General features: G+C 32.0%; 1 protein-coding gene across 1 annotated transcript; it reads right to left on the bottom strand.

The window, feature by feature from the left end:
• Positions 1–349: 349 nt before the first annotated feature.
• Positions 350–2540, bottom strand: LOC125069765 (protein odd-skipped-like). Its single transcript, XM_047679333.1, has 3 exons — positions 2372–2540; positions 1526–2081; positions 350–930 (listed from the first exon to the last, which is right to left on the bottom strand). Exons 1-3 carry the CDS (start codon positions 2475–2477, stop codon positions 546–548), a joined length of 1047 nt encoding a protein of 348 aa, XP_047535289.1. The 5' UTR covers positions 2478–2540; the 3' UTR covers positions 350–545.
• Positions 2541–10938: the final 8398 nt, after the last annotated feature.

The raw sequence follows: 10938 nt of genomic DNA, 5'->3' as shown, positions 1-10938 counted from the left end.
CATATAACAGATAATTTAAGCTAGCTACATCTATATATTCCTAGAATAGGTACAATTGAATTACTTTGAACATAATTTTAGACGTCATAGCCATTAAGTAAATTAATACAAAGGTAATACTTTTTGGTAACTTTAGTTGACCACTAAACTAATCTTGAAAATACTATCACAATAAATAAATATCTATGAAACATAACAGCAATAAAACAACTTCAGTCTTTTTAAGAAGATCAAGTCATTACGATCTACGATAATATTAATGTACGAATATTAAATCGAATCATTATTTGAAAAACTAGACGTTAGAAAAATTATAGCAGAAATTAATTAATACAAAAAAAAACGAGATATATCTTTGGTTAAATTATTAAAAAATAGTTAGTTACTTAGCGGCCTAAGCCTAATACTATACGTTAAATCAAAAACGTTGGAAACAATGTATTAGTTATTTAGTAACGAGCTTAATACCGGATATCGGAACGCACTCAATATTTCCTGCTTTCAAAACCTTAGATTCAACTAAATCTAGAATAATCTAATAGTGTCTATCGTTTCATTATATCTTCTATTGAAAATCCTAACGGTCTCTTCGGCACCTCGACAGGCGATACCGGAAGTTTGTGCTGGTAATTCTGAGGTGGAGGAGACGGCTTGCGCGAGAGGTCAAGCAGAGGGCTATCCGAAACTTGGCTTGTTGATGAAACCTCCTGACAGCCTTCCAAATGTTCCAAATGATGCTTGTTCGCCTCGCTGTGCGTTAGCAAGTGAGTCTTCAAGTTCGATCTTTGATTAAAACTCTTGTTACAAACGGGACATTTATGGGGAGATTCTTCCATGTGTAAGATTTTATGTACCGCCAATGTTCGCGATTGGCAGAAACCTTTCCCGCACTCCGTGCACTTAAACGGCTTCTCCTTTGAATGAATATACCTGTAATAACAGAAAATTCGGATTAGCATAAAGTCACTTTCACTTTTAAACGAGAAAACTGAGATAGGGTAAATAAACGTTTAGTAGTATAGCCAGCATGTTGATAGACAGGCGTTTCGAATGAGCTGATGTAATTCCATATTGACCACATTAGACGGTTAATTTACACCGGGTATAATTTGAGAAAAAAAAAATATGTCTCGTAAAAGCTAAGAAATATAACGTGTAATTTGTTCGACGGCGGAGCAAGACAGATATGGTGATCGTAAAGAACTTAAACCGGTTGTGGGAAGAGCGCGTGCGGCCGCCTCGCGACCTCACAAAAAGGTTTACACTTTTAATTTTTTTTTCTCTGTTATCGCCAACAAAGCCTCGGTGAAACAAGCCTTAAATCACGTTGTTGGTATTAGAAAGGAAACATTAAATTAAATCTGAGTTTCTCGTGATAGTAATTGATTACTAACATCGGTAAAAGATTTATATACTGCGTGCGTGATACTTATCTATTGTGACGCTTGGATTATTAACTGGGTAATGCATTTTGACAAACATAACCAAATAACATAAAATATTGTTATCATTGATAAACACCTACCTGTGATCTCTGAGATGGTCTTGTCTTCTGAAGGCCTTGCCGCATATATCACACGAGTACGGCCTTTCGTCGGTGTGTGTTCTTTCATGGATGAGCAAATTGTAGGACTTTGTGAACTGGCGATTACAATATTTGCAAATGAATTGCTTCTTCGGTCTTGCTCCAGGAACGCCTGGCGCTCGTAGCGGTGGCGGATTCCTGCCTGGCATTCTTTGCGCCATTGAAGGATATCTCAATGAGTGGTGGTATAACGCAGCGTTTCTAATCCACTGGTTGACTAACATAGCGTGGTAAGGTGCCGACGGTGGTAGAGACGCGACTTGCGGTTGAACGAAGGGCACGCCGGGGTATGAATAATTGGGAGCTTGTTTGTCGTAAGGATATGGGGTCTGCATCGGTCTGTTTTGAGGATACTGTTGGGACCAGGCGGGTTGGTGTCGGGATACGACAACGGCAGGGGGTGTTTCGTCGGTTGGTGTGTGTGGTGGTGTAGGTAACGGAGGTGATGGACGTTCTAACTTCACTAATGCTTCGATTGGGAAGTCTGGTGGGTAACCTGTGAATAGAATAAAATCACAATTTAGAAAATATTATAATGCAACATAATATAGGACATGAATCTCTTAAAATCAACAATAAAGTATAAATTAATCATTATTAAAAAAAAGTTATGTTCGAAACATAAATTTATATCACAAGTTAAAAATATTAGAACAAAATATTCAGTAAGTACTACACTTATTAAAAGTAAAATTAAAAAACATAATATGTTGAAATTAAAAAAAAAAAAACTAAATATTCACTAAAAATACTAAACAATTTATAAAAATAGATGTTTAAACTTACTATGACTTTCTTCAATATGTTCGTCCTCTTCTTCCTCGATATTGATATCGTCGGAACTATCAACACTGTAAGGCTTGTCTTCCATTTCCAAAACAGTACAATCCATGGAAACAAAACACTAAACACAAGTCACTGGTCACTGTCACAGCTAAACCGGTTTGAGACTGACAACCGGCTAGCGAGAGCGCGCAGAGGAATATGAGTTTGTGTGCGTTCCTTATCGGGGTCTGAGCTCGCGTGGCGCGGGGGAGGGGAGAGCACAAAGGCACCGCTTCCACCGGCGCCTGTGTCGGCTCCCGAAGCAGCTCCGCGCCTCCCAAAAGGCGTGGCCTACTTGGTTCTGCCTTCGCTATCGATCGGTTATCATCGCAAAACGAACCAACTTCCCTATAATTCACTACGACAACGTTCTATATCACGAAAGTTGTTTAAGCTTTGGAACTTTGTCGCACTCAAGATTGGTGAGTTTAGGTCGTTTTTGAAGTAGATACGTTAATGCAAATTTTTGGTGACACCGCGTCCGTAGTTGAAGCTATTAGGTGAGCGAATTGCTTTCGTAATTGCGTTTCGTAGGCAAGTCTTTATACAAGTTGTAGCCTTTGTTCAGTCTATCTTTGTATTTATGTATATTGCAAATAGCTGTAGCAGATTCTAAGTCTATTGTATGCCATTTAGGACTAATGAAAGTTAAATCGCATTAGTATTGCACAATTGCAATACTAAGTGTTGGACAAATGTGTACATTGTATTATGTATCTAAGAAACAATGAACACATGCCATTACTGGAAAAAGGAATACCTATTTTCCCTCTATGCGGACTAAGTTTTTTCCGTGTTTGAACCCACCACTTGAGGGTTTTTACATTCGCGTCTAAAATTATTTTCATTTGCAATCTTTAGTCAAGATTTATGAAACGTATAGATAGTACTTACTCACCAGAAATATACTCACCAGTAAAAAACATCGAATATTACAAACATTACTAATATGTTAATAAAACTTACCTCACTAGGTGAACTTACCTTCCAGTAGGTAGATAAAGTAGGTAGGTACCTACATATCTGTTTACTATAAACACACGATATTTAACATCTTAACTTAGGTATTTATTTAATTGATTACATTTATAATTAACAATATGATCAATTACTGTTCAGAGTACGGTAATGATTAATCGCTAATGGATTCTTAATAATTTATAGGTATAAGGATTAAAAGGTAAGGTAATTAATAAATATTACCTAAAAGGGTGTAATTAATTACGTCATGTAGTAAGTAGTTTGTTTATTAAGTATTTTAATTACTGCTATATCCTATATTTAAAGGAACCGTTTTAAAATTAACGAATAATTAGGAAGGTACGTTGCAAATTTTGAATTGGTTCATAACAATGATGTTCTAGTTAATTAGAATATCATTGGTTCATAAGAATATAAAAATAATTATTTAATTGACAATATATATGTATATGTATAAAAATTATTAAAAAGGTTATAGGAAATTTGCAAGACTATTTGTTTATCATTTAGGTAGTACCTACCTAAAATAAGAACGTTTGTCATGATATGGATGTATTAAATTTATTTGGAAGAATGGGACAAATAATTTTCCAATAAATTATTTTTTTACCAAGGTTAATAAAAGCATGTTTCGTTTGTTAGGAAAAATGGTAATAGGTATTGTACAAACTGTTATGATATACCAAAATCTATGCTAACGAATATTTTACCTAGGTATATTGCGTAGAATATAATATCAAACCTACCTGATGTAAGGTTGGTAGGTAGGTACCTACTAATTTGCCATACCTTACAACAAGTAAATACCTATTATAAACTTCATAGGTAAGATTATATTCAATGCCAATTAAAATTTTGTTTTAAATTAACTAGTAAATATATGAGTAGGTATATACCTATGTCCAACGAATTGATATATTTTGGAACTAACCTACCATTCAGATAGGTTAGTTCCAAAATAGGAGTAGGTAAGTATATAACTAGGTAGGAATATGCGTGGAATACAGTTTTAGTTGGGATTATTTTAGTTGTAAGTACTTTTACTTAGCTGCGTATTACTTTTAAATGTAGGTATGTGATAGGTAGGTACTACGTCGTCACTAGAGATATCAAACTTCATTTCTATAATAAGCAATCTAAATAAGTACATGTAATATTATGAGATTCTAATAATATTATATAACAAAGCCTTCATTCTTTAATATTACAACAAACTTAAAACCAACACAACAAAATGTATTATCAAAATTGTCAAAATTGTCAGCGAACTAATTTATTTTGTTTATATTTTATATGTTATTATTTTAAATCTCTCTCAGTAAAGGTTTAATTTTAATTACCTTCCTATATGTAATAAAAATATAACAGTTAATTCGAAAACATCTGATTCTAAGTATTTAGTCGTATAGTAAATCTACAAAATACACAAATGCTTACTCATTTTACATATTTAAACGACTCTATTATATGTAAGTATAGTAATTGTAGAGATAGGCTCTACTACAACTGAACAAGAAGTAATTTTATATAAGTACCCATTTTATTATGTAGTGATAGATTTAGAACGATCAATAAAAAAGTGTAATATAGTTTCTATAAAATAAATTTTGATTGTCATTAAAATATACTAAGTTCGCCTGGTTCAATATTCCCGAAGTTTCAGAAAAATAACTGCTTTATTGCCACCATACCACGAAGTCTTGATTTCTACCGTTTTCTTATACATAGATTCGAAAAAAAAAAAATTCTCGTTATTGGTATGTATTTAATAATAAATAACAGATGAAAAATACTATGTACCTATATAAAGGTTAAATTGGGAAAAAGAAAAGACCATAAAAATAGTCAATACCCAGTAAAACATATTTAAGAAAATATATACGTAATTACTTGAGATATAATCCTTATAAGGATATATCTGGATGCCCAACATATCTAACCAATTTGATTTTACATTGACTGGTACACTTATAATACTGTCAATAAAACAGCAAAAATAAAGTATTCATTAAATATTTACAAGCACATGTTGCATCTTAAAGTAAATTGACATGTTACATGTTTAACACTAAAATGCGACTTAATATGTGATAACGAATCGTTTGTTTAATATATTACATTATTAACGAACATATTTATTGCGAAAATACAAGAAACTAATCAAAATAAAAGTAAAATACATATATAACGAAATACCCGAATGTCTATGTTCTTTAAATTATTTCTATAGCTTACAAAATTACCTTTATATTACTTATAACGAGACCGTGAAATGTTACGAAAGACGTTATTCGCGTCGGTCCAATCACCGTCCATTGCTCAATTAAGCTATACAAAACATTTCAACGCATAAAAATTCAATGCCACATACATTAAGGTATCGTTTCTCAACCATCATAACGAGCTAACTCCTAGACTCAACAAGGTGTCTAGTGTTAAAGCAGCCGGCTATTTTGACATATAATAAAACGATATATAAGTCTATCGTATTTCATGCTGATTTGAGTCTTATCCAATCTTAATAGATAGGAAATTCCCGTGAAATGAAATGAGTTGTGACCTTTACGTACGCAAACGGTAATGTTTGCGTCGGTCCTTTTGATCGGCTCACAAAGAGCGCCGCTCGTGTCGTGTGGCTCACCTGACTAATGTTTGCGCACACGCATTCAACGCCATATTTGTGACATACGGCTAAGTCCACTTTGGTATGGAAACAAGAGGTATTAGTGATTCGTATGGCATATTTGAATGGCGTTCATTTAAAAAAAATAGGGTTGCATATGTATTGTATACATTCGTTGGTATGTAAATATTCCTAGGGCTTCTACCAAGATGTTATAATTACATTTACCATAGTCTTTATAATATCACCTAATGATGTATGAATTGTATTTGTTTGTTGTCGAAAACGTTATCTTTTATCTTTGATAGATAAAATCTTGCAGTATTTCTTGTATCCGCTCGTTATTACTATTATCTTACTGAACTAATGAATATTTACTTGAAATTATGTCGTCTGAAAAGCATAACAATTTGAGTGTACTCAGTTGGATACTGATGATCAAAATTGCAACATGTATACTTACAACATTGTTTAATTTTAATTAGTAAAAATTCCAGAACCAGACCCTTAATTTTAGGCTATATTATTCATTCTGTATATTAAAACTTGATTTATATACATTATTAAATGTTTTTATTAATAACAAGCAAGCGAATAATTCTCAGTACAATTTATATTCCGAATAAATGAAATAACATTACCTTATATAACTTCAAAATTATGGTTTTGATATTTTGATTCTGTTTGCAAATATGATTCCGGTTAATTGCGTTGCTTTATTGCATATAATAGAATATCATCGAAAATTGTTAACTAAATTCTTGGAAGTTATCCCGTGAGCTTGAGATCTTTTGGGAAGGATGAAGATGTAGAGCTCATGTCCCTAGTCTATATTAGTCACTGTGAGTTTGTGAATATACATGTGAGTGATACTAATAACATAATTATTATAAATAACATACTTTATATATAGAATGACATAAATATTATAAGCTATATTTTTTGCTTATACAGAGTGTTTTATTTTTCATTTAGGAATAAAATACGAATAATCTCCTTTATAAAGTTATGTAGGATTGAATATTATCTGTGATTATATTACGCGCATCAAAGGATACGAGTCAATTTGAATACTCAATTTAAATCGTACTTTTAAGAACCCTACCTACCTAAGTAAGTTATATTGCTATGTAGGGTGGAATAAATTGAATACCTATATTGAGTATGTATTTGTGTTACACACACATTGAAAGCAATATAAATGATAATTATTTCACGCACATAACTTTGGTAGTAAACTGAAGGTGCATTTAAGTAATCTATATAAAATTACATACATCGGTATATATGACTTAAGGCGACGTTCGCGTTTTAGGAGTTGACCGTCAGGTAATTATTAGGCTTAAAAAAGTAGCTTAAATATGTCCTTCCTTGGAGCTCTAGCTTGCCGAAATTTAATTAAAATTTGTTTGAGAACAAACATACAGATAGAGTTACTTTCGCATTTATAATATTAGTATATACAGTCAAATAAACAAAACTAAAACAAACTTTGTTAAAATCAAAAATATATATTTATATAGAAATCTGTGAAGTTAGTATTTTTGCTGGAAGCTGAATGAAAATTATTTTTACATATTTAGCATTATTCTGTTCTGATATGGCTCTCGGCTACCTAATTATTTATGCTTTATATTATATCTTATGTAGATATAATAGATACATGCCTATCTATAATGTTGAAGTGTAACGCACGTTGGCACGTTAAATGTTTAACGTAACTTGTTATAAAGTATTTAAGCGTTAAAAATTAGCTAAACGTCAACTTTATATAAATCTTTCATTAAATATATTACAATAATTGTAATTAGTTCGAGTGATTAAAAAATTATTTACTAATAACACGATGATGAATAAAAGCAATGTTAATTAATTTGTTTTTATTTATATTTAGTGTAAGAAATAATTACGAAGGTACTGGGAAATTATTTTTCATAATACCATATAATTTTTTATATTTTTAATTATATTTTATTGTAATGTCAAATATAAATTATCAAAGAAATTTAATGAATTTAGGTGTAAGTTCTCTTTGTTTTGTCAAAAAGTGTAAAAACATGTACCAACCCTGTTCAGTATAATCGATTTAGTTTCAAGATTCACGTGTTCTAACAACTGTGCCACAGCGACTCTTTATATACATAAATGAACACTATATTATAATTGGAAAGTAACTCTGTTTGTATCTCTGTCTGTAACGCTTTTGATAACATTTAGTAAGATCAAGATTGAACCCCAAGGACGGACATAGGATATTTTTAAATCTATTGAGAGATATTGGGTACAAAGGGCGAAGCAAAGAGTTCATCTAGTATGAAATACTTTGAAAGTAAATAGAAATACAAAATGTACACTACAAATAAATTTACTGGAATTAAATTTAAAAAAGAATGATGGTATTGATGAAACGGCTCGTACGTCATACTATAGGTACCTACGTACATTTTGAAATTGCATCCAACAAATATTATGTATGGTTCTACTGATATGACTAAAAAGTGACCGGAACAATGTATTTGTTCATTGATAACATAAAATCCCGAAACGTTAAAAACTAGTTCATACCCAAACATGTTTCGCTAAGTAATTAAGCAGGTAACTTCGACATCTAAGTACACAGGAACGGAGCAATCATACAATTTCCTCTTTAAAATGCCGACGAACAAAAGACCGACAGAGGTTGTAAACATAACCAAATAATTGTTTACAATTGAAATAATAGAATTAAGGCGCCTTAGTTGCCACTGTTCCTATTGAAACGCCGACTCCGCCTTATCAGTTGCAGTCGTAAAAAGGAACGCATTCAACGTTCAAGCGTTCCTGAAACTTGATAACATACAAGGCTAACCTTCAAGCACTTTGACCTTTCGAAGAACTTGTAATACAATACAATAATAGAACATTTTACATACCTACAATACAATACAATGAACTAAAATACAAAAAAGGTTTATCTTTACTGTATTGACCTCTTAAAAGGTTATTTTTGCGAGATTGCATTTAAAAATATCTTTTAAATGTTCTTAGAAAGATAATTTCTGCAATTCTGTTGCCATGGTAGTTCTTCTATACTATGTATTATCTTTGCATCAATGACTTTTAAAGCCGGTAGGGTGTTTTGTACTTAGTGGACATGTAAGCGCGTTGGCGTTCAAATCTTAGCAACTTTCAGACACCTATTAATAGCACGGTAATTAGGTAATATTTACCTTATATTTTGGTCAAATATCCGTTTATACCCCGTGTGAACTGACATTACAGCATTCGAGTGGCGCATGTCACCTAAAAGTGCTTACTAATCTCGAATGAATATAGCCGACTTTAATCTAGCAATATATATAGTATGTTTGTCTAAATACATTTAAAAAATATATATTTAAATAGTAAAATTATGTCGAACGATTTAACCAATAATTATAATTACGGTTTGATTAATAAAGTATTTAAACATCATATGAACTTACTCACTCTCGCCTTTTTACACTCTTGCGGCTCTGTCTCTAGTATAAATAAATTCAATGAAAACATGCAAAACTAATAACGTCTTTACATAATTTTTATGGATTGTATATCTGTGTCAGATATCTTCACGCCTTATATCAATTTCAATCTTTTATTCACTCATAATTTTAATTGGACTTTACGTTTAATTTATCTTATTTTTATTCAGTCAGAAACAAATAATAAGTACATGAAAACACAGAAATATACACTTGATGGTATATACAGATATGCACCAACCACTCATCAGATATTCTACCGTCAAACAGCAATACTGAGTTATGTTACAGTTTGAAGGATGGGTGAGCCAGTGTAACTATAGGCATTCTAGGGACATAACATCTTAGCTTCCAAGGTTAGTGAGGCATTGGCGATTTAAGGAATATCTAAGTTTTCGTACACACACGTTTCGTTTCGACATTTGCACAAATGTCTATGGGTAGGCCGCTTATCTAAACTATTAAAAAAAGTATACCAACGAAATCAAGAGTAAACGCTTGTATCATATTAAGATACATTTAGAATAACAAGCGATTTCAAAATCGTTCGATCCAATTTAAGTAAAATATATTAACTCGAAACTAAAACTGTGCAATGCGTTCCACGATTCGATATCAGTTAAAATCGATTATCGCGACGCGTTCTCCATTATGTGTTAAAACGTAACAATACACAGGTAGTCGTAGATTATATACTAAAGTATCCGATAAGCGATCAAAGGTGCCGACGTCTGATAATGACAGATCTGAAAAGCCGCCAACCAGTAGCCGATATATCGGTAATATTTTTATAGTGACACCTTTGATCTGAGCCGCGATCATAAAGTCTATGCGAAATCAAAAATCAATAGAAATTTATCGCTTATTACGTGTAACGAATAGCATAATTTGAAATTGGAACGTATTCATGTTGTCTGTCGTGACGCATCGTTGAAAGGAAAACGGTGTTAATCTATGTTATGTCAATAATACTGCAGGTTTATATGCCTTTATGTGGGAAGTTTTTAAAACTTTATTTTTTTCATTTATTCGAGTAGTTGTAATATGTCTTACTATATAGATCTAATAACACAGGAAGGCGCGCACCACGTCAACTTATTATCGGCTTGTATTGTCGCGCGTACTAACTTTTCTTAGTGTGCGTGAGATGATTAACATAAGAGCGAAGATAGCAAAAAAATACAAATAAGACCGTATTATGATTGCGTATCTTTGTTTTTACGTTTAGGTAGAGGGGCCTTTATGATTTACTAGATCTGTTATGGATCAATTTGAATTACAATACTCGCTTATAAGATGTTTAAATCGAAAGAGAATATTATATTTATTTGATTAACAATTGTAACGTTTTAACATATGTAGTTAAATTGACAAACAAATACAAACATCCTTCTTTAAATTTTGAGTCGCACTCGTCTTCCAAA

The sequence above is a fragment of the Vanessa atalanta genome, chromosome 16 (assembly GCF_905147765.1).
Source record: "Vanessa atalanta chromosome 16, ilVanAtal1.2, whole genome shotgun sequence".
Taxonomy (NCBI): domain Eukaryota; kingdom Metazoa; phylum Arthropoda; class Insecta; order Lepidoptera; family Nymphalidae; genus Vanessa; species Vanessa atalanta.
The sequence above is the reverse complement of the archived record's forward strand: the minus strand, read 5'-3'. Positions and strand labels throughout refer to the sequence as shown.

Excerpts from the sequence above, each read along its gene's own strand:
- LOC125069765 (XM_047679333.1), bottom strand. The coding sequence starts at position 2,477 with ATGGATTGTACTGTTTTGGAAATGGAAGACAAGCCTTACAGTGTTGAT. Across the intron at positions 2,082-2,371 it reads ACATATTGAAGAAAGTCATA|GTTACCCACCAGACTTCCCA; the intron begins GTAAGTTTAAAC and ends TTCTATTCACAG. Across the intron at positions 931-1,525 it reads GACCATCTCAGAGATCACAG|GTATATTCATTCAAAGGAGA; the intron begins GTAGGTGTTTAT and ends CTGTTATTACAG.